At 47.0% G+C, this 23998-nt stretch overlaps 1 protein-coding gene across 1 annotated transcript in view; it reads right to left on the reverse strand.

Moving 5' to 3' along the window:
* The window catches only part of LOC106593952 (3',5'-cyclic-AMP phosphodiesterase 4B), a 35507-nt gene extending 16417 nt beyond the window's left edge, over positions 1 to 19090 (reverse strand). The window contains exons 1-11 of the mRNA XM_082967561.1: positions 18807 to 19090; positions 15162 to 15806; positions 13452 to 13586; positions 12978 to 13105; positions 10283 to 10462; positions 9875 to 9985; positions 8410 to 8575; positions 7702 to 7795; positions 5736 to 5893; positions 3585 to 3683; positions 1725 to 1889 (exon numbers count right to left, since the gene is read on the reverse strand). Coding sequence (XP_082823687.1) covers positions 1725 to 1889; positions 3585 to 3683; positions 5736 to 5893; positions 7702 to 7795; positions 8410 to 8575; positions 9875 to 9985; positions 10283 to 10462; positions 12978 to 13105; positions 13452 to 13586; positions 15162 to 15212 — 1287 coding nt within the window. The 5' untranslated portion in view covers positions 15213 to 15806; positions 18807 to 19090. The remainder of the gene's footprint in view (positions 1 to 1724; positions 1890 to 3584; positions 3684 to 5735; positions 5894 to 7701; positions 7796 to 8409; positions 8576 to 9874; positions 9986 to 10282; positions 10463 to 12977; positions 13106 to 13451; positions 13587 to 15161; positions 15807 to 18806) is intronic.
* Positions 19091 to 23998: the final 4908 nt, after the last annotated feature.

Consider the following 23998-nt stretch of genomic DNA (forward strand, 5'->3'; position numbering starts at 1 on the left):
TCCTATGATTAAGTATAGTCTGGCCCAGGAGTGTGAAGGTGAACGGAAAGGCTGGAGCAACGAACCGCCCTTGCTGTCTCTGCCTTGCCGGTTCCCCTCTTTCCACTGGGATTCTCTGCCTCTAACCCTTTTACAGAGGCTGAGTCACTGGCCTACTGGTGTTCTTCCATGCCGTCCATGGGAGGGGTGCGTCACTTGAGTGGGTTGAGTCACTGACGTGGTCTTCCTGTCTGGGTTGCCCCCCCCCCCTTGGGTTGTGCCATGGCGGAGATCGTTGTGGGCTATACTCGGCCTTGTCTTAGGACGGTAAGTTGGTGGTTGGAGACATCCCTCTAGTGGTGTGGGGGCTGTGCTTTGGCAAAGTGGGTGGGGTTATATCCTGCCTGTTTGGCCCTGTCCGGGGGTATCATCGGATGGGGCCACAGTGTCTTCTGATCCCTCCTGTCTCAGCCTCCAGTATTTATGCTGCAGTAGTTTATGTGTCGGGGGGCTAGGGTCAGTCTGTTACATCTGGAGTATTTCTCTTGTCTTATCCGGTGTCCTGTGTGTATTTAAATATGCTCTCTCTAATTCTCTCTTTCTCTCTTTCTGTCTTTCTCTCGGAGGACCTGAGCCCTAGGACCATGCCTCAGGACTACCTGGTATGATGACTCCTTGCTGTCCCCAGTCCACCTGGCCGTGCTGCTGCTCCAGTTTCAACTGTTCTGCCTGCGGCTATGGAACCCTGACCTGTTCACCGGACGTGCTTGTTGCACCCTCGACAACTACTATGATTATTATTATTTGACCATGCTGGTCATTTATGAACATTTTAACATTTTGACCATGTTCTGTTATAATATCCACCCTGCACAGCCAGAAGAGGACTGGCCACCCCTCATAGCCTGGTTCCTCTCTAGGTTTCTTCCTAGGTTTTTGGCCTTTCTAGGGAGTTTTTCCTAGGGAGTTTTTCCTAGCCACCGTGCTTCTTTCACATGCTTTGCTTGCTGTTTGGGGTTTTAGGCTGGGTTTCTGTACAGCACTTTGAGAATATCAGCTGATGTACGAAGGGCTATATAAAAATAAATTTGATTTGATTTGATTTGAACTGAGTAAAGGGTCTGAATACTTAATATTTTTTTTTAATAAATTAGCAAAAATGTCTAAAAAACAGGTTTTGCTTTGTCATTATGGGGTATTGTGTGTAGATTGATGTGGAAAAATGTTTTTTTTTTAAAAAGTGAAGGGGTCTGAATACTTTCTGGAGGCGCTGTATATATCACTGTATATATCGCTGTATATATTACTGTATCTATCACTGTATATATCGCTGTATATATTACTGTATCTATCACTGTATATATCGCTGTATATATTACTGTATATATCACTGTATATATTACTGTATATATATATATATATCTCTGTATATATTACTGTATATATATCACTGTCTATATATCACTGTATATATTACTGTATATATTACTGTATATATCATTGTATATATAACTAAATATATATCGCTGTATATATTACTGTATATATATCACTGTATATATTACTATATATATCACTGTATATATTACTGTATATATCACTGTATATATATATATATCACTGTATATATTACTGTATATATCACTGTATATATATCGCTGTATATATTACTGTATATATCGCTGTATATATCACTGTATATATCGCTGTATATATCACTGTATATATCACTACAGGTGGCTCACGTCTAGTGCGGGTGTGGAGAGGAGGACATGTGTGGACTGGCAGACGTCGGCGGCGTGCAGGCTGTTGTGGTAGGCCACGTTGCCATGGTAATGGTCTTCCAGGGTCATCACGTAGGTCACGAAGGTGTCGACGGGGATACGGAACGTCTTGAGGAGATCACGTTCCTACAGGGGGACATGAGGGGTTAATACACACTGACACACACATGCATGAACACACACACACACACACACACACACACACACACACACACACACACTTGCATGAACACACACACACACACACACTTGCATGAACACACACCCACATGCATGAACACACACACACACATACACACACTTGCATGAACACACACACTTGCATGAACACACACACACTTGGTCATTTCTTCAGCCAATCATCTTTATTTAATATTGATTAATTATTGCAATAATGAATCCGTCGACCCCACCAGTCTGGACTGTTGTGCCGAGAACCTAACCTTTACAGACCATGCTGTTCCTTATATACCTCAGACCAAGATTGCGCAGTCATAGCTGGTTCAACCCCCCCCCCCCCCCCCCCATATAGATTGGGGGGCACCATAAGCCCCTTTGGGCTCATCCTGTCTTTATCTGCCCCTGGCGTTATCTTAACCCCCGACCCCGGCCTAATTTCCCAGATGCCAGGATGTCTAAGGACCATTGAGGCCTTTGTTCTACTGCTCTCTATCCCAGCTAAAACACACCATATCTTGTCTATGGAATGCAGGCTCAATCAGACCGGAGACATATGTCTCACCTGCACCACTAATCATAGCCTGGAATGTGGCTGTTTGGTTTATCACCGTGACATCAGTCAATTATCAGCTTCAAGCCATCTCTAGTAAAACCCCTGTCCTCAACACCCAGACTACCTGCAGGGAGCTAGAGAGGACACCCAGACTAGCTGCAGGGAGCTAGAGAGGACACCCAGACTAGCTGCAGGAAGCTAGAGAGGACACTCAGACTAGCTGCAGGAAGCTAGAGAGGACACCCAGACTAGCTGCAGGAAGCTAGAGAGGACACCCAGACTAGCTGCAGGGAGCTAGAGAGGACATCCAGACTAGCTGCAGGGAGCTAGAGTAGACACCCAGACTAGCTGCAGGGAGCTAGAGTGGACACCCAGACTAGCTGCAGGGAGCTAGAGTAGACACCCAGACTAGCTGCAGGAAGCTAGAGTGGACACCCAGACTAGCTGCAGGGAGCTAGAGTGGACACCCAGACTAGCTGCAGGGAGCTAGAGTGGACACCCAGACTAGCTGCAGGGAGCTAGAGAGGACACCCAGACTAGCTGCAGGGAGCTAGAGAGGACACCCAGACTAGCTGCAGGGAGCTAGAGTGGACACCCAGACTAGCTGCAGGGAGCTAGAGTGGACACCATAAAACTCAGCGTTAGCAGGACAGAAATATCTTACTGTTTGTTAAGTAAATAATTCTTACATATCCAACAAATAAGGTGACTACATCATTTTTCTATCACACACACATGTCTGTTTGACTAGCCTTGTGGGGATCAAAATAACCTAACCTCAACCTTAACCCCAAACCTAACCCTGAAACTAAACCTAACCCTGAAACTAAACCTTAACCCTAAACCTAACCCTAAAACTAAACCTAACCCTAACCCTAAAACTAAAACTAAACCTAACCCTGAAACTAAACCTTAACCCTAAACCTAACCCTAAAACTAAACCTAACTCCTAAGCCTAAAATAGCCTTTTTCCTTGTGCGGACCGGCACAATGTCCCCACTTCTCGGAATTTTACTTGTTTCCCTATCTGGTCCCCAGAAGGATAGTAAACCAAAGCACACACACACAGCGTGTCTAACTCCATGTACCTGGAAGATGGCGTACATGATGCAGCTGAGAGGTCTGCTGTTGGAGAACTCTGACACTCTGAAGATGTTGAAACTCCACTTGTCCAGGTCCTCTAGCTCCTACACACACACACACACACACACACACACACACACACACACACACACACACACACACACACACACACACACCACACACACACACACACACACACACACACACACACACACACACACAGGCAGGCAGGCACACACATACACACACGCAGGCAAACACACATACCCACACGCAGACACACACACACACGCAGACACAGACAGACACACCCACACGCAAGCAAGCAGGCACACACAAAGAGAGAGTGTGAAGCCTTGAGTGAGGTAATGAGCTGAGTCTAGTAACCTTGACTGATTGACTGAGAAGGTATTTGTGTATGTACAGTCGTGGCCAAAAGTTTTGAGAATGACACAAATATTAATTTTCACAAAGTCTGCTGCCTCAGTTTGTATGATGGCAATTTGCAAACACTCCAGAATGTTATGAAGAGTGATCAGATGAATTGCAATTAATTGCAAAGTCCCTCTTTGCCATGCAAATGAACTGAATCCCCCAAAAACATTTCCACTAAATTTCAGCCCTGCCACAAAAGGACCAGCTGACATATCAGTGATTCTCTCGTTAACACAGGTGTGAGTATTGATGAGGACAAGGCTGGAGATCACTCTATCATGCTGATTGAGTTCAAATAACAGACTGGAAGCTTCAAAAGGAGGGTGGTGCTTGGAATCATTATTCTTCCTCTGTCAACCATGGTTACCTGCAAGAAAACACGTGCCATCATCATTGCTTTGCACAAAAAGGGCTTCACAGACAAGGATATTGCTGCCAGTAAGATTGCACCTAAATCAACCATTTATCAGATCATCAAGAACTTCAAGGAGAGCAGTTCAATTGTTGTGAAGAAGGCTTCAGGGCGCCCAAGAAAGTCCAGCAAGCGCCAGGACTGTCTCCTAAAGTTGATTCAGCTGCGGGATCGGGGCACCACCAATACAGAGCTTGCTCAGGAATGACAGCAGGCAGGTGTGAGTGTATCTGCATGCACAGTGAGGCGAAGACTTTTGGAGGATGGCCTGGTGTCAAGAAGGGCAGCAAACAATTGACTTCTCTCCATGAAAAACATCAGGGACAGACTGATATTCTGAAAAAGGTTCAGGGATTGGACTGCTGAGGACTGGGGTAAAGTCATTTTCTCTGATGAATCCCCTTTCCGATTGTTTGGGGCATCCGGAAAAAAGCTTGTCCTGAGAAGACAAGGTGAGCGCTACCATCAGTCCTGTGTCATGCCAACAGTAAAGCATCCTGAGACCATTCATGTGTGGGGTTGCTTCTCAGCCAACGAAGTGGGCTCACTCACAATTTTGCCTAAGCACACAGCCATGAATAAAGAATGGTACCAACACATCCTCCGAGAGCAACTTCTCCCAACCATCCAGGAACAGTTTGGTGACGAACAATGCCTTTTCCAGCATGATGGAGCACCTTGCCGTAAGGCAAAAATGATAACTAAGTGGCTCGGGGAACAAAACATCAATATTTTGGGTCCATGGCCATGAAACTCCCCAGACCTTAATCCCATTGAGACCTTGTGGTCAATCCTCAAGAGGCGGGTGGACTAACAAAAACCCACAAATTCTGACAAACTCCAAGCATTGATTATGGAAGAATGGGCTGCCATCAGTCAGGATGTGGCCCAGAAGTTAATTGACAGCATACCAGGGCAGATTGCAGAGGTCTTGAAAAAGAAGGGTCAACACTGCAAATATTGACTCTTTGCATCAACTTCATGTAATTGTCAATAAAAGCCTTTGACATTTATGAAATGCTTGTAATTATACTTCAGTATTCCATAGTAACATCTGACAAAAATATCTAAAGACACGGAAACAGCAAACTTTGTGGAAATGAATATTTGTGTCATTCTCAAAACTTTTGGTCACGACTGTATGTGTGTGTACGTACGTGTTATGGTGTGTGCCTTTGCCTTTGCGTGTGTGTGTGTGTGTGTGTGTGTGTGTGTGTGTGTGTGTGTGTGTGTGTGTGTGTGTGTGTGTGTGTGTGTGCGTGTGTGTGCATGCATGTCTATGCATATGAGCGAGCCTTGCATACTTTACCCTGGCTAGCTGGTCCTCCTGTTCAGTGTTGACTCCAAAGCGTGGGACAGAAGAGGAGGACAGAGTGGAGCTGTGGGACAGATTCCTCACTCCGCTAATCTGACTCATAGACTTCTCCTTTAGACTAGGGGACGGCAGCTCCACCTCGTTGGGCTGGTCTAGGGGTTACAGACACACATAGACTTCTCCTTTAGACTAGGGGACGGCAGCTCCACCTCGTTGGGCTGGTCTAGGGGTTAGAGACACACATAGACTTCTCCTTTAGACTAGGGGACGGCAGCTCCACCTCGTTGGGCTGGTCTAGGGGTTAGAGACACACATAGACTTCTCCTTTAGACTAGGGGACGGCAGCTCCACCTCGTTGGGCTGGTCTAGGGGTTAGAGACACACATAGACTTCTCCTTTAGACTAGGGGACGGCAGCTCCACCTCGTTGGGCTGGTCTAGGGGTTAGAGACACACATAGACTTCTCCTTTAGACTAGGGGACGGCAGCTCCACCTCGTTGGGCTGGTCTAGGGGTTAGAGACACACATAGACTTCTCCTTTAGACTAGGGGACGGCAGCTCCACCTCGTTGGGCTGGTCTAGGGGTTAGAGACACACATAGACTTCTCCTTTAGACTAGGGGACGGCAGCTCCACCTCGTTGGGCTGGTCTAGGGGTTAGAGACACACATAGACTTCTCCTTTAGACTAGGGGACGGCAGCTCCACCTCGTTGGGCTGGTCTAGGGGTTAGAGACACATAGACTTCTCCTTTAGACTAGGGGACGGCAGCTCCACCTCGTTGGGCTGGTCTAGGGGTTAGAGACACACATAGACTTCTCCTTTAGACTAGGGGACGGCAGCTCCACCTCGTTGGGCTGGTCTAGGGGTTAGAGACACACATAGACTTCTCCTTTAGACTAGGGGACGGCAGCTCCACCTCGTTGGGCTGGTCTAGGGGTTAGAGACACACATAGACTTCTCCTTTAGACTAGGGGACGGCAGCTCCACCTCGTTGGGCTGGTCTAGGGGTTAGAGACACACATAGACTTCTCCTTTAGACTAGGGGACGGCAGCTCCACCTCGTTGGGCTGGTCTAGGGGTTAGAGACACACATAGACTTCTCCTTTAGACTAGGGGACGGCAGCTCCACCTCGTTGGGCTGGTCTAGGGGTTAGAGACACACATAGACTTCTCCTTTAGACTAGGGGACGGCAGCTCCACCTCGTTGGGCTGGTCTAGGGGTTAGAGACACACATAGACTTCTCCTTTAGACTAGGGGACGGCAGCTCCACCTCGTTGGGCTGGTCTAGGGGTTAGAGACACACATAGACTTCTCCTTTAGACTAGGGGACGGCAGCTCCACCTCGTTGGGCTGGTCTAGGGGTTAGAGACACACATAGACTTCTCCTTTAGACTAGGGGACGGCAGCTCCACCTCGTTGGGCTGGTCTAGGGGTTAGAGACACACATAGACTTCTCCTTTAGACTAGGGGACGGCAGCTCCACCTCGTTGGGCTGGTCTAGGGGTTAGAGACACACATGTTATACACTCAAACACACACACAAAAACACACAAACACACACACTAGCGCAGGCAGATTGATATACCCAGGACACAGAAATGTACGGGCGGCCAAGTACAGGTAGACAGGTATAGTGATGTAGAACGGTATAGACAGGTATGAACAGATAGACAGGTATGAACAGACAGGTAAATACACAGACAGGTATTAACAGACAGACAGGTATGAACAGACAGGTAAATACACAGACAGGTATGAACAGACAGACAGGTATGAACAGATAGACAGGTATTAAAAGATAGGCAGGTATTAACAGATAGGCAGGTATTAACAGACAGACAGGTATGAACAGACAGGTAAATACACAGACAGGTATGAACAGACATACAGGTATGAACAGACAGGTTAATTCAGGTATGTACAGGTAACTACAGGCATATCCAGGTAGGTGTACTCACCCATGAAGGTGCTGGAGATGTACTCAGACACCTGGTTACCCGAACGACTCATCTCTGATAGGTGAGACAGCTCCCTGTTTAACATCCTCTTAAACTGAGGGAGGGAGGGAGGGAGGGAGGGAGGGAGGGAGGGAGGGAGGGAGGGAGGGAGGGAGGGAGGGAGGGAGGGAGGGAGGGAGGGAGGGAGGGAGGGAGAAAAAAAAGGGGGAGCAGTTTGAGGATGTTTTACTGTATGGTTAGTCAGTTCTACTGCTCATAAGTGTTGAAGCTGAGGTGAGATTATATTGTTGTGTTGTGGTTGTATCATGGTTGTGGTTATATCATGGTTGTGTTGTGGTTATATCATGGTTGTGTTGTGGTTATATCATGGTTGTGTTGTGGTTGTATCATGGTTGTGGTTATATCATGGTTGTGTTGTGGTTGTATCATGGTTGTGTTGTGGTTATATCATGGTTGTGGTTATATCATGGTTGTGTTGTGGTTATATCATGGTTGTGTTGTGGTTATATCATGGTTGTGTTGTGGTTATATCATGGTTGTGGTTATATCATGGTTGTGTTGTGGTTATTTCATGGTTGTGTTGTGGTTGTATAATGGTTGTGTTGTGGTTATTTCATGGTTGTGCTGTGGTTATATCATGGTTCTGTTGTGGTTATATCATGGTTGTGTTGTGGTTATATCATGGTTGTGGTTATATCATGGTAGTACCTTGTTGGAGGCCATATCGCTGACAGAGCGGTGAGTCTGGATGGTCTCGAGCTGGTCCAGACACCAGTCCAGCTCCTCCAGAGTGTCTGTAGCCAGCTGCTCATACTGTTGATCTGATAGAGCTGCTCTGGGGTTGTGGGGCGCTACACCGCCCAGTGGAGACCTCCTGTGGACAAGACAGGGAATTACACCAACCAGTTAGAACTCAAGGGGTTACAATAGCTTGACATTGTCTGGGAGTGAAGTTCAGACTGAGGGAGGCGGGAGAGAGAGAGGGGGGGAGTATTAAACATCGGTGTTGTTCGAGGCCCATTGAAAGGCCCATTGAAAGGCCCACTGAAAGGCCCATTGAAAAATGGTGAGTAAATGTGACCCATAACTATCATTATTGTTATTGGCTAGTCGAGGTAGACAGACAGCCAATTACATCGACGAGCTAAATGTCACATCAGTTATCAGTTACAAACCAGTTACATGCAAAACACACATTTTAATTGGCTAGCTATCTGGGTAAATGAGGTAGGAAACTCTCAATAACCAAATGGAAGCCCTATGGGGTCCTGGCCTAAAGTAGATCACTACATAGCAGCCCTTTGGGGTCCTGGTCTAAAGTAGATCACTATATAGCAGCCCTATGGGGTCCTGCTCTAAAGTAGATCACTACATAGCAGCCCTATGGGGTCCTGGTCTAAAGTAGATCACTATATAGCAGCCCTATGGGGTCCTGGTCTAAAGTAGATCACTACATAGCAGCCCTATGGGGTCCTGGTCTAAAGTAGATCACTACATAGCAGCCCTATGGGGTCCTGGTCTAAAGTAGATCACTACATAGCAGCCCTATGGGGTCCTGGTCTAAAGTAGATCACTACATAGCAGCCCTATGGGGTCCTGGTCTAAAGTAGATCACTACATAGCAGCCCTATGGGGTCCTGCTCTAAAGTAGATCACTATATAGCAGCCCTATGGGGTCCTGGTCTAAAGTAGATCACTATATAGCAGGCCTATGGGGTCCTGGCCTAAGGTAGATCACTATATAGCAGGCCTATGGGGTCCTGGTCTAAAGTAGATCACTATATAGCAGGCCTATGGGGTCCTGGTCTAAAGTAGATCACTATATAGCAGGCCTTTGGGGTCCTGGTCTAAAGTAGATCACTATATAGCAGGCCTATGGGGTCCTGGTCTAAAGTAGATCACTATATAGCAGGCCTATGGGGTCCTGGTCTAAAGTAGATCACTACATAGCAGCCCTATGGGGTCCTGCTCTAAAGTAGATCACTACATAGCAGCCCTATGGGGCCCTGGTCTAAAGTAGATCACTATATAGCAGGCCTATGGGGCCCTGGTCTAAAGTAGATCACTATATAGCAGGCCTATGGGGCCCTGGTCCAAAGTAGTGGACTATATAGCATTTGATTTGGGACGCAGACCAGCTGTTAGATGTTTTGATTGACAGGTGAGCACTGACTTGACGGTAGGCATGGAGACGTTGGCGAGGAGGGTGAAGTTGCTCCGTACCGAGCGCAGGCTGGCCAACACCTGAGCAAAGGGGGTAACAATGAAGTCTTCTCCTGCATGCCTGAAAGGGAGGGAGAGAGAGAGAGAGAGAGAGAGAGAGAGAGAGAGAGACAAAGTGAGAAAGAGAGAGTGTTAGAAACAGAGAGTGTTAGAAACAGAGAGAGAGAGAGAGAGTGTTAGAAACAGAGAGAGCGAGAGTTAGAGACAGAGAGTGTTAGAAACAGAGAGAGCGAGAGAGAGAGTGTTAAAGACAGAGAGAGAGATTAATAAAGACAGAGTGTATTAGGATATGTAGTCATGATAATGTCAATTGGTCAATGGTTTGACTCATACACACACTGACACCCCCCCTTCTCACCCTTCGCTGGCGATAGAATTGCGTGACACTGAGTTTTTGGGGGACATGTCGTAGTCAGAGTCTGACCGGTAGAGGAAGGACTCTCGTCGACCCCCCTGGGGGAAGGATGGGTGCAGGGTCAGGCTGGGACTCTGGGAGCCAAGAGGGGTATGGCCCGGAGACACCCCGTTCTCCAGCTCACTGAGAGGTTGGGGAAGAGAGAGACAGACACTATGATTATTATATTATGACAAACCATTCTCCACCTGGAAACTACTGAAGGGGGGGCGGAGAAAGGGTGACCACATTTAAAATACCCAAAAGCGGGACAACAGGATGATTTTATGGGACAGTGTCGCCAACATAAATACAACAGGACAGTAGATCTCCAGGAAGAGGGTTGGACTGAAAACCTACAGGACAGTAGATCTCCAGGAAGAGGGTTGGGCTGAAAACCTACAGGACAGTAGATCTCCAGGAAGAGGGTTGGACTGAAAACCTACAGGACAGTAGATCTCCAGGAAGAGGGTTGGACTGAAAACCCACAGGACAGTAGATCTCCAGGAAGAGGGACTGAAAACCTACAGGACAGTAGATCTCCAGGAAGAGGGTTGGACTGAAAACCTACAGGACAGTAGATCTCCAGGAAGAGGGACTGAAAACCTACAGGACGGTAGATCTCCAGGAAGAGGGTTGGACTGAAAACCTACAGGACAGTAGATCTCCAGGAAGAGGGACTGAAAACCTACAGGACAGTAGATCTCCAGGAAGAGGGTTGGACTGAAAACCCACAGGACAGTAGATCTCCAGGAAGAGGGTTGGACTGAAAACCTACAGGACAGTAGATCTCCAGGAAGAGGGTTGGACTGAAAACCTACAGGACAGTAGATCTCCAGGAAGAGGGTTGGGCAGCCCTGCTATAGAGCCTTCCTGTGTTATGTGTCAATCAAAGCACATTCTGCCTAGTGGCGCTGTTGAGGTTTGGCCATTGATAATTTTGTTATTGAACGATTCAGCTAACCATCCTAATATCTCATAAGAAATTACTTAAGTGGTGTTTTTGATGTAACAGTAACGTTGTACTATGCTATTATACTTGGTTCTGTTATTGTAGAATACTAATGAATCACCACTTCCAAGACAATGACTCAGCTACCGAGGTAAAATGAGTTTTACATTGGATAGGTTCCCCTCTCTCCACAAGGATTCTCTGCCTCTAACCCTATTACAGGGGCTGAGTCACTAGCTTACTGGTGCTCTTCCATGCCGTCCTTAGGAGGGGTGCATCACTTGAGTGGGTTGAGTCACTGACGTGGTCTTCCTGTCCTGGTTGGCGCCCCCCTCGGGTTCGTGCCCATGAGGGAGATCTTTGTGGGCTATACTCGGCCTTGTCTCAGGATGGTAAGTTGGTGGTTGAAGATATCCCTCTAGTGGTGTGGGGGCTGTGCTTTGGCAAAGTGGGTGGGGTTATATCCTGCCTGGTTGGCCCTGTCCGGGGGTATCATCGAATGGGGCCACAGTGTCTCCTGACCCCTCCTTTCTCAGCCTCCAGTATTTATGCTGCAGTAGTTTATGTGTCGGGGGGCTAGGGTCAGTCTGTTATATCTGGAGTATTTCTCCTGTCTTATCCGGTGTCCTGTGTGAATTTAAGTATGCTCTCTATAATTCTCTCTCTCTTTCTCTCTTTTTCTCTCTTTCTTTCTTTCTTTCTTTCTTTCTTTCTTTCTTTCTTTCTTTCTTTCTTTCTTTCTTTCTTTCTCTCGGAGGACCTAAGCCCTAGGACCATGCCTCAGGACTACCTGGCCTGATGACTCCTTGCTGTCCCCAGTCCACCTGGCCGTGCTGCTGCTCCAGTTTCAACTGTTCTGCCTGCGGCTATGGAACCCTGACCTGTTCACCAGACGTGCTACCTGTCCCAGACCTGCTGTTTTCAACTCTCTACAGACAGCAGGAGCGGTAGAGAACTCTGAATGATCGGCTATGAAAAGCCAATGGACATTTACTCCTGAGGTGCTGACCTGTTGCACCCTCGACAACCACTGTGATTATTATTATTTGACCCTGCTGGTCATCTATGAACATTTGAACATCTTGGCCATGTTCTGTTATAATCTCCACCCGGCACAGCCAGAAGAGGACTGGCCACCCCTCATAGCCTGGTTCCTCTCTAGGTTTCTTCCTAGGTTCTGGCCTTTCTAGGGAGTTTTTCCTAGCCACCGTGCTTCTACACCTGCATTGCTTGCTGTTTGGGGTTTTAGGCTGGGTTTCTGTACAGCACTTTGTGACATCGGCTGATGTAAGAAGGGCTTTATAAATACATTTGATTAATAGTCTGTGGATATTTGGGTTCTCTCTCCTCAATAGCTATTGAACCAAGCACGCCATGACTATGAAGAAGGTATGTTCTGAATTTGGGTTGGATGGAGAACAAATCACACCTTTTAAAATAAAATACCATTTTGGATTTCAATCTTCAATAGCTCTTACACAAAAACACGCCGACTATGATAATGATATATTCTGAACCGGGGGAAGGATGGACAAAATCCACAGCTTTTAGAGACAAAGGGACAAAATCCAGGGACATGTGTGGGAGTGGTAAGGGAAGAGAGAGAGGATGGTTTACAATGCTACTCAGGTCAACAACACTACATGGAAGTATAGTTGTATATCTGGGTGGTGTGTGTGTGTGTGTGTGTGTGTGTGTGTGTGTTACCTGTCTGCGTCTGCAGGTGTGATGGCAATGCGTGGTGGGATGCAGAGGGGCAGGGACGTGGGGCGTGGCATGTTACTCAGGATCTCAGGTGAGCGTGTCCTGTCTCGGGGGCGGAGCCAACACGGAACCTGAATGGACGATAGGATTGATTGATTAACCAGGTAACCAATAGGATAGATTTTATTAAACCAGGTAAGTCTCTTTTGCAATAATAGCCTGACAGGAACCACAATAACAAAAGTCTCTCTTTGATACACTCACATTTGACACAGTGGTTGTGATACAACTAATATAAGTTTGTCTGCACAAAAACGTTCACACCACCATTGTGCCATCTCTCCAAAACACTTGTGTAAATATCTTTGTGCAGAAAACTCTCAGTTGTATCACAAGTAACTGTTGTGTATCGCACTGCTGATGAAATCCAAAGCACATTTCTGCTGTAAAAACATAATATTCTTTCTACTGTTCTACCTGCAAACTGGAGGCCAGCCTCCTGCTCCTCCCCATGCGTAGCTCCGCCCCCAGAGTGGCTCCTGACGTATAGGAGCTGCTGTAGAGCCCTGACTCCGCCTTCTCAGCACAGCCTGACGAATCAGTGTCATTATCCTGGGGAAAGAAAGAGAGAGAGCGGGAAAGAGAAAGAGGATGAGATATTATATATTTTTCACAGGTTTTCACCATATTTGGGTGGCACACATCCAGAAGTCAATTTACTGATGGACAGGAAGCAAAGAGGGTAATCTACTGAATGACAGGAAGCAAAGAGGGTAATCTACTGAATGACAGGAAGCATAGAGGGTAATGTTACTGAATGACAGGAAGCATAGAGGGTAATGTTACTGAATGACAGGAAGCATCGAGGGTAATATTACTGAATGACAGGAAGCATAGAGGGTAATATTACTGAATGACAGGAAGCATAGAGGGTAATGTTACTGAATGACAGGAAGCATAGAGGGTAATGTTACTGAATGACAGGAAGCATTGAGGGTAATATTACTGAATGACAGGAAGCATAGAGGGTAATATTACTGAATGACAGGAAGCATAGAGGGTAATGTTACTGAATGACAGGAAGCATAGAGGGTAATATTACTGAATGACAGGAAGCATAGAGAGTAATATTACTGAATGACAGGAAGCATAGAGGGTAATGTACTGAATGACAGGAAGCATAGAGGGTAATATTACTGAATGACAGGAAGCATAGAGGGTAATATTACTGAATGACAGGAAGCATAGAATGGAATGTTATGTGAATGACAGGAAACAGAGGGTAATATTACTGAATGACAGGAAGCATAGAGGGTAATATTACTGAATGACAGGAAGCATAGAATGGAATGTTATGTGAATGACAGGAAGCATAGAATGGAATGTTATGTGAATGACAGGAAGCATAGAATGGAATGTTATGTGAATGACAGGAAACATAGAATGGAATGTTATGTGAATGACAGGAAACAGAATGGAATGTTATGTGTATCACAGGAAGCATAGAATGGAATGTTATGTGAATGACAGGAAGCATAGAGGGTAATATTATTATGTGAATGACAGGAAACATAGAATGGAATGTTATGTGAATGACAGGAAGCATAGAGGGTAATATTATTATGTGAGCTCACTAAATGGAGATTTAGAGAGGCTGCATGCTGGTCTATGGCACCCCATATCTGTGTGTGTCTGTGTGTGTGTTGTGTATAAGCCCTCTACAGAGAGAGTGTGATCTGCACTGCAGCAGCGTAGCAACAGAACACAGGGGGAATGGAAGGCAGGCTGCTAGTTGCTAGGCAACAGTGTTCCATGTTCTATGCCTAGTCTCTAGTTGTCCAAAGCTCCAGATGTAAAGAGATGCTTCACTGTTGTTATTGTAGAGGCTACACAGAACACACACACACACTGTCTACTACCACAGACTGCAGCCTTGAGGTCAGTGGATGGAAGGGAATCCATCCATTAAGAAGAGAAACTCCTGAGACTGTAGTCCAGGGACACCCCAGTCAATAGATCTCCACGCTGTGTGTTTACCCTACATACGTCTGTGTGTCTGTGTGTGTGTTCCTGTGTCCCTGTGTCCCTGTGTGTGTGTGTGTGTGTGTGTGTGTGTGTGTGTGTGTGTGTGTGTGTGTGTGTGTGTGTGTGTGTGTGTGTGTGTGTGTGTGTGTGTGTGTGCGCTACCTCCTCCTCTCCGGCCAGCGACAGACGCTGCACGCTGCGACTCTTCTTCATAGTGATTGGCTGATTGTTCTTTTTGGCCCCTCCCCCGGTGCGGACGGGACCAGAACCCAAGCAGCACAGCAGCTGGAGAGCCAGGACCAGAGGGGTCTGGGGTTACAGGTCAGGGGTTAGAGGTTAGGGGTCAGACCAGCCAGGGTCAGACCGGGCCACAACCACAGGTCACGCCCCCATCGGACTCAGCAGCCAATCACAACGCGCAACGTCTCAGTCCTCCCCAAGCTCTGATTGGCTGGAATCCTGGTTCCTCTAAAATTCCCAAATGTGTAATCCAGTGAGGTGGTGAGGTTAGTAATCCGCAGTCCGATTGGTTGCTTGGAAACAGCGATGAACCCTCGCCATCCTCCGAATTTGTTCTGGGACCAGCAATCCTGTATCTGATTGGTTCGTTGGATTCGGGTTCTGTAGGTTCTGTGGGATGCAAAGTGAGACACCTGCGGTTCATCTGTGCAACGGAACACCAAAATGTGTAGAATCCCAGCTCTGATTGGTGGAACAGTGCATCCCTGACATGACTGCCACTGTAACCCTGGTTTTGATTGGCCGGTGTATCAGACAACAGGTCAGTGTCCTGGACAAAGAGGAACACTGTAGACAGAGAGCAGAGCATGGCATTGGTAAAAACATCAATATTAAAAACACAGTCTGAATCGCAAATTACACCTTATCCTCCTTTTGACCAGGATGCTAGAGTACTCCTTTTGACCAGGATGCTAGAGTACTCCTTTTGACCAGGATGCTAGAGTACTCCTTTTGACCAGGATGCTAGAGTACTCCTTTTGACCAGGATGCCAGAGTACTCCTTTTGACCAGGATGCTAGAGTACTCCTTTTGACCAGGATGCTAGAGCACTCCTTTTGACCAGGATGCTAGAGTACTCCTTTTGACCAGAATGCTAGGGTACTCCTTTTGACTAGCATGCTTTTGACCAGGATGCTAGAGTACTCATTTTGACCAGGATGCTAGAGTACTCCTTTTGGCCAGGATGCTAGAGTACTCCTTTTGGCCAGGATGCTAGAGTACTCCTTTTGACCAGGATGCTAGAGTACTCATTTTACCAGGATGCTAGAGTACTCATTTTGACCAGGATGCTAGAGTACTCATTCTGACCAGGATGCTAGAGTACTCCTTTTGGCCAGGATGCTAGAGCACTCCTTTTGACCAGGACTCATACTAAACTACTGTAACACTACAGATCACAGGAAGTTGGTGGCACCTTAATTGGGGAGGACGGGCTCGTGGTAATGGCTGGAGCGGAATAAGTAGAATGGTATCAAATACATCAATCACATGGTTTCCATGGTTTCCATGTGTTTGATGCCATTCCATTTGCTCCATTCCAGCCATTATTATGAGCCCTCCTCCCCTCAGCAGCCTCCACTGCTACGGATGCCCTACCTTCAGGCTATGCCCAAACCCTACCCCAACCCCATCCCGAGCACGCCGTTCTACCACCTCTGGTCTTTTGGCCCTCCCATGCCTACGAGAGGGCAACTCCCACTCAGCCCAGTCAAAGCTCCTCTCTGTCCTGGCGCCCCAATAGTGGAACAAGCTTCTCCCTAACGTCAGGGCAGCGGAGTCCCTGGCCATCTTCCAAAAACGTCTGAAACCTCTTCAAGAGTATGTCAAAAAAGACAACTCAGTCTTCTCATCAAAAAAGAAACACACACTCTCTCTCTCTCTCTCTCTCTCTCTCTCTCTCTCTCTCTCTCTCTCTCTCTCTCTCTCACACACGTAAACACAGACACAAGGACATGAATCCAGAGAAGGCAGGCAGGGACATGCCCACACCATCCTGAGGCAGCTAACTACACACAGTACAACATCCCCATGTAGCTCGCCTCCACAATACAGCATCCCCATGTAGCTAGCCTCCACAATACAGCATCACCATGTAGCTAGCTAGCCTCCACAATACATCATCACCATGTAGCTAGCCTCCACAATACAGCATCACCATGTAGCTAGCCTCCACAATACAGCATCACCATGTAGCTAGCCTCCACAATACAGCATCACCATGTAGCTAGCTAGCCTCCACAATACAGCATCACCATGTAGCTAGCTAGCCTCTACAATACAGCATCACCATGTAGCTAGCCTCCACAATACAGCATCACCATGTAGCTAGCTAGCCTCCACAATACAGCATCACCATGTAGCTAGCCTCCACAATACAGCATCACCAAGTTGCGAGCCTCCACAATACAGCATCACCATGTAGATATCCTCCGCAATACTGCATCACCATGTAGCTAGCCTCCACAATACAGCATCACCATGTAGCTAGCTAGCCTCCACAATACAGCATCACCATGTAGCTGGCCTCCACAATACAGCATCACCATGTAGCTAGCTAGTCTCTACAATACAGCATCACCATGTAGCTAGCCTCCACAATACAGCATCACCATATAGCTAGCTAGCCTCCACAATACAGCATCACCATGTAGCTAGCCTCCACAATACAGCATCACCATGTAGCTAGCTAGCCTCTACAATACAGCATCACCATGTAGCTAGCCTCCACAATACAGCATCACCAAGTTGCGAGCCTCCACAATACAGCATCACCATGTAGATATCCTCCGCAATACTGCATCACCATGTAGCTAGCCTCCACAATACAGCATCACCATGTAGCTAGCTAGCCTCCACAATACAGCATCACCATGTAGCTGGCCTCCACAATACAGCATCACCATGTAGCTAGCTAGCCTCCACAATACAGCATCACCATATAGCCAGCCTCCACAATACAGCATCACCATGTAGCTAGCTCGCCTCCACAATACAGCATCACCATGTAGCTAGCTCCACAATACAGCATCACCATGTAGCTAGCTAGCCTCCACAATACAGCATCACCATGTAGCTGGCCTCCACAATACAGCATCACCATGTAGCTAGCTAGCCTCCACAATACAGCATCACCATATAGCCAGCCTCCACAATACAGCATCACCATGTAGCTAGCTCGCCTCCACAATACAGCATCACCATGTTGCTAGCTCGCCTCAACAATACAGCATCACCATGTAGCTAGCCTCCACAATACAGCATCACCATGTAGCTAGCTAGCCTCCACAATACAGCATCACCATGTAGCTAGCCTCCACAATACAGCATCACCATGTAGCTAGCTAGCCTCCACAATACAGCATCACCATGTAGCTAGCTAGCCTCTACAATACAGCATCATCATGTAGCTAGCCTCCACAATACAATATCACCATGTAGCTAGCTAGCCTCCACAATACAGCATCACCATGTAGCTATCCTCCACAATACAGCATCACCATGTAGCTATCCTCCACAATACAGCATCACCATGTAGCTAGCCTCCACGATACAGCATCAGCAGGTAGCTAGCTAGCCTCCATCCATTCTGCTATTATAGTCCCTCCTACACACAACATAGACACAACACACACCACATACACACACACACACACCCGACTGGCACGTTGATTTTACGTGGTCTTCCCTTTTAACGTCACATGTCATTCTACACACGCATTGCTAACGACATCTGTCAGACACACACGCACACGCACACACACTGCAGGGGGAGAAAACACCACTCACCTTGATCGGTTCAAGATCAATGGAGAGATGCGCTCAGCCTCCACTCTCTGTCTCGGTTTCCCTCGTCTCTCTGACGCTTTCTCTCCCTTGCTCTATATCTCTCTGTCTTCCTCTCTCCCTTCCTCTCTCTCTTGCTCTACTCTCTCTCTCTCTCCCTTGCTCTATATCTTTCTGTCTTCCTCTCTCACTCCCTTGCTCTATATCTCTCTGTCCTCCTCTCTCTCCCTTCCTCTCGCTCTCTCTCTCCCTTGCTCTATATCTCTCCCTCTCCCTCTCCCTCTCTCTCTCTCTCTCTCTGCAGAGTCCCAGTGTGCCACAGTGAAGAAAGATAAATGCCTGGCAGACTCATGAATAATACCCGCAGCTCCACCAGCTACCCCCTCCCACTTTCTACAGTGGTCTCCCCCAATACCCCCTCACCCCTTTCTCCCCCTCCCCCTTTCTACAGTGGTCTCCCTCAATACCCCCTCACACTTTTTTCCCCCTCCCACTTTCTACAGTGGTCTCCCCCAATACCCCCTCACCCCTTTCTCCCCCTCCCCCTTTCTACAGTGGTCTCCCCCAATACCCCCTCACCCCCAGCCTCCCCCCTACACAACACAGATTCCCCCCTACACCCCCCTGATGAGACACATCCCTCCCCTATTATAGTGATACACACACACACAGACATGCACACACACTTGAGCTCGATGCAGTACTGCCTGTTGGATGGGGAGAGGAAAAGTTCAACCCAAACCAGCCCCTTCTCACATCCTCTCTCTCACTCTCACTGATACATTCTCTCACACTCACTCTCTCTCACTCACTCTCACCATACACACGCATACATTCTCTCACACTCACTCTCTTTCACTCACACTCTCACTCATTCACTCTCTTTCTCACTCACTCACACTCACTCATTCACTCTCTCTCACTCACTCACACTCATTCACTCTCTCTCAGTCACTCTCACTCTCACATTCTCTCACTCACTCACACTCTCACTTATTCACTCTCTTTCTCACTCACTCATACTCACTCATACATTCTCTCTCACTCACAATCATACATTCTCTCACTCACTCACTCACTCACTCACTCACTCACTCACTCACTCACTCACTCACTCACTCACTCACTCACACTCTCACTCACTCATTCACTCTCTCTCACTCACTCACACTCATTCACTCTCTCTCAGTCACTCTCACTCTCACATTCTCTCTCACTCACTCACACTCTCACTCATTCACTCTCTTTCTCACTCACTCATACATTCTCTCTCACTCACAATCATACATTCTCTCACTGACTCTCTCTCTCTCACTCACTCATACATTCTCTCTCTCTCATTCTCACTCACACACTCACTCTTTCTCACACAGCTTAGTCTCTTTCTCTCTCTTACATACAGAGTGGACATATATACTAAACTGAACGAACAAAAAACTAAATGCTAAATGCAACTTATTTAATTGACTGAGTTACAGTTCATATAAGGAAATCAGTCAATTTATATACATTCAACATGTGTTAGGCCCTAGTCTATAGATTTCACATGACTGGAGGTACAGATATGCATCTGTTGATCACAGATACTTTGAAAAAAATGTAGCGGCATGGACCAGAAAACCAGTCATTATCTGGTGTGACCATCATTTTCCTCCTGCAGTGCAACACACCTCCTTCACATATAGTTGATCAGACTGTTGATTGTGGCCTGTGGAATGTTTTCCCACTCCTCTTCAATGGCTGTGTGAAGCTGTACACGTCGATCCAGAGCATCCCAAACATGGGTGACATGACATGTCAATGGGTGACATGTCTGGTGAGTATGCAGGCCACGGAAGAACGGAAGGACATTTTCAACTTCCAGCAATTGTGTACAGATCCTTGCGACATGGGCCCATGCATAATCATGCTGAAACATGAGGTGATGGCGGCGGATGAATGGCACGACAATGGGCCACAGAATTTCGTCACGGTATCTTTGTGCATTCAAATTGCCATCGATAAGATGCAATTGTGTTCGTTGTCTGTAGCTTATGCCTGCCCATACCATAACCCCACCACCACCATAGGGCACTCTGTTCACAATGTTGACATCAGCAAACCGCTCACCCTCACAACGCCATACACACTGTCTGCCATCTGCCCGGTACAGTTTAAACCGGGATTCATCCGTGAAGAGGATACTTCTCCAGCATACCAGGGGCCATCGAAGGTGAGCATTTGCCCACTAAAGTCGGTTACGACGCCAAACTGCAGTCAGGTCAAGACGACGAGCACGCACATGATCTTACCTTAGGCGGTTTCTGACAGTTTGTGCAGAAATTCTTCAGTGCAAACCCACAATTTCATCAGCTGTCCAGGTGGCTGGTCTCAGACGATCCCGCAAGTGAAGAACCCGGATGTGGTCCTGGGCTGGCGTGGTTACACGTGGTCTGCAGTTGTGAGGCAGGTTGGACATATTGCCAAATTCTCTAAAATAACGTTGGAGGCGGCTCATGGTAGAGAAATTAACATTCACTTTTCTGGCAACAGCTCTGGTGGACATTCCTGCAGTCAGCATGCCAATTGCACACTCTCTTAAAACTTGTGACATCTGTGGCATTGTGTTGTGTGACAAAACTGCACATTTTAGAGGGGCCTTTTATTGTCCCCAGCACAAGGTGCACCTGTGTAATGATCATGCTGTTTAATAAGCTTCTTGATATGCCACATCTGTCAGGTGGATAGATTATCTTGGCAAAGGAGAAATTCTCATTAACAGAGATGTAAACAAATTTGTGCACAAAATGAGAAAAGTAAGCTTTTTTGTGCGTACAAAACATTTCTGGGCTCTTTTATTTCAGCTCATGAAACATGGGACCAACACTTTACATGTTGCATTATATTTTTATTCAGTATGTTGTGGCATACAGCAGGTCAGCCACCAGGGGGAGACTCATCGAGGCCTGGTGACAGACAGAGTATACATCACGAGGCGCTGGCTCCATCTGCTGGACGTGCCAGGTCTCGACGGGCTCTCCAGCCAGGACTAATTGGGGCTGATTGGGAGCTGGTGAGTAATCAAGGGCTGATTGCTCACCAGCTGTGCAAGGCCCATAAAGCTGCCAGAAGGGCAGCACACAGGGAAGAAAGGACTCCTGTATAGTTGGGGAAGAAAGGACTCCTGTATAGTTGGGGAAGAAAGGACTCCTGTATAGTTGGGGAAGAAAGGACTCCTGTATAGTTGGGGAAGAAAGGACTCCCGTATAGTTGGGGAAGAAAGGACTCCCGTATAGTTGGGGAAGAAAGGACTCCCGTATAGTTGGGGAAGGAAGGACTCCCGTATAGTTGGGGAAGAAAGGACTCCCGTATAGTTGGGGAAGAAAGGACTCCCGTATAGTTGGGGAAGAAAGGACTCCCGTATAGTTGGGGAAGAAAGGACTCCCGTATAGTTGGGGAAGAAAGGACTCCCGTATAGTTGGGGAAGAAAGGACTCCCGTATAGTTGGGGAAGAAAGGACTCCCGTATAGTTGGGGAAGAAAGGACTCCCGTATAGTTGGGGAAGAAAGGACTCCCGTATAGTTGGGGAAGAAAGGACTCCCGTATAGTTGGGGAAGAAAGGACTCCTGTATAGTTGGGGAAGAAAGGACTCCTGTATAGTTGGGGAAGAAAGGACTCCTGTATAGTTGGGGAAGAAAGGACTCCTGTATAGTTGGGGAAGAAAGGACTCCTGTATAGTTGGGGAAGAAAGGACTCCTGTATAGTTGGGGAAGAAAGGACTCCTGTATAGTTGGGGAAGAAAGGACTCCTGTATAGTTGGGGAAGAAAGGACTCCTGTATAGTTGGGGATGGTGGCAGAGGTAACAGGAGTGAGTTCAGTTTTTGTGCCCCACAGGATACAGTAAGACCTGGAGCCCAGAAGATGGTATCCCAGAGAGGGTCTCATGGGGGAGACCTATCCTTTTCTTTTGATTTATTATTTAAATAAACACCCTTGAAACCGAGCTGATCCTACTCTGTCCGTGTCTGATCTGTGTAAACGTCTTGACCAAACCCCCTGGTCTGCCACAATATATACACACAAACCTGGTCTGCCACAATATATACACACAAACCTGGTCTGCCACAATATATAGACACAAACCTGGTCTGCCACAATATATAGACACAAACCTGGTCTGCCACAATATATACACACAAACCTGGTCTGCCACAATATATAGACACAAACCTGGTCTGCCACAATATATAGACACAAACCTGGTCTGCCACAATATATAGACACAAACCTGGTCTGCCACAATATATAGACACAAACCTGGTCTGCCACAATATATAGACACAAACCTGGTCTGCCACAATATATACACACAAACCTGGTCTGCCACAATATATACACACAAACCTGGTCTGCCACAATATATACACACAAACCTGGTCTGCCACAATATATAGACACAAACCTGGTCTGCCACAATATATACACACAAACCTGGTCTGCCACAATATATACACACAAACCTGGTCTGGAACCCTCCATTCAGATGTGACTGCTCAGAAGAATGAATGAATGAACAGATCCACTCAGCCCTCTTTGAGGAATGAATGAATGAATGAACAGCTCCACTCAGCTCTCTTTGAGGAATGAATGAATGAATGAACAGATCCACTCAGCTCTCTGAGGATGAATGAATGAACAGCTCCACTCAGCCCTCTTTGAGGAATGAATGAATGAACAGCTCCACTCAGCTCTCTTTGAGGATGAATGAATGAATGAACAGCTCCACTCAGCCCTATTTGAGGAATGAATGAATGAATGAACAGCTCCACTCAGCCCTCTTTGAGGATGAATGAATGAACAGCTCCACTCAGCCCTCTTTGAGGATGAATGAATGAACAGCTCCACTCAGCCCTCTTTGAGGAATGAATGAATGAATGAACAGCTCCACTCAGCTCTCTTTGAGGATGAATGAATGAACAGCTCCACTCAGCCCTCTTTGAGGAATGAATGAATGAACAGCTCCACTCAGCTCTCTTTGAGGAATGAATGAATGAACAGCTCCACTCAGCTCTCTTTGAGGATGAATGAATGAACAGCTCCACTCAGCCCTCTTTCTGACATGGTGCGTTGTGCTTCTGTATGGATGAGGCATGTCAACGTCTGATCTGTGATATTGATCTGGGGTGTACTCAGTTCCTAATCGAAAGCGGGTTTG

Source organism: Salmo salar, chromosome 02 (genome assembly GCF_965601325.2).
Source record: "Salmo salar chromosome 02, fSalSal1, whole genome shotgun sequence".
Lineage (NCBI taxonomy): Eukaryota > Metazoa > Chordata > Actinopteri > Salmoniformes > Salmonidae > Salmo > Salmo salar.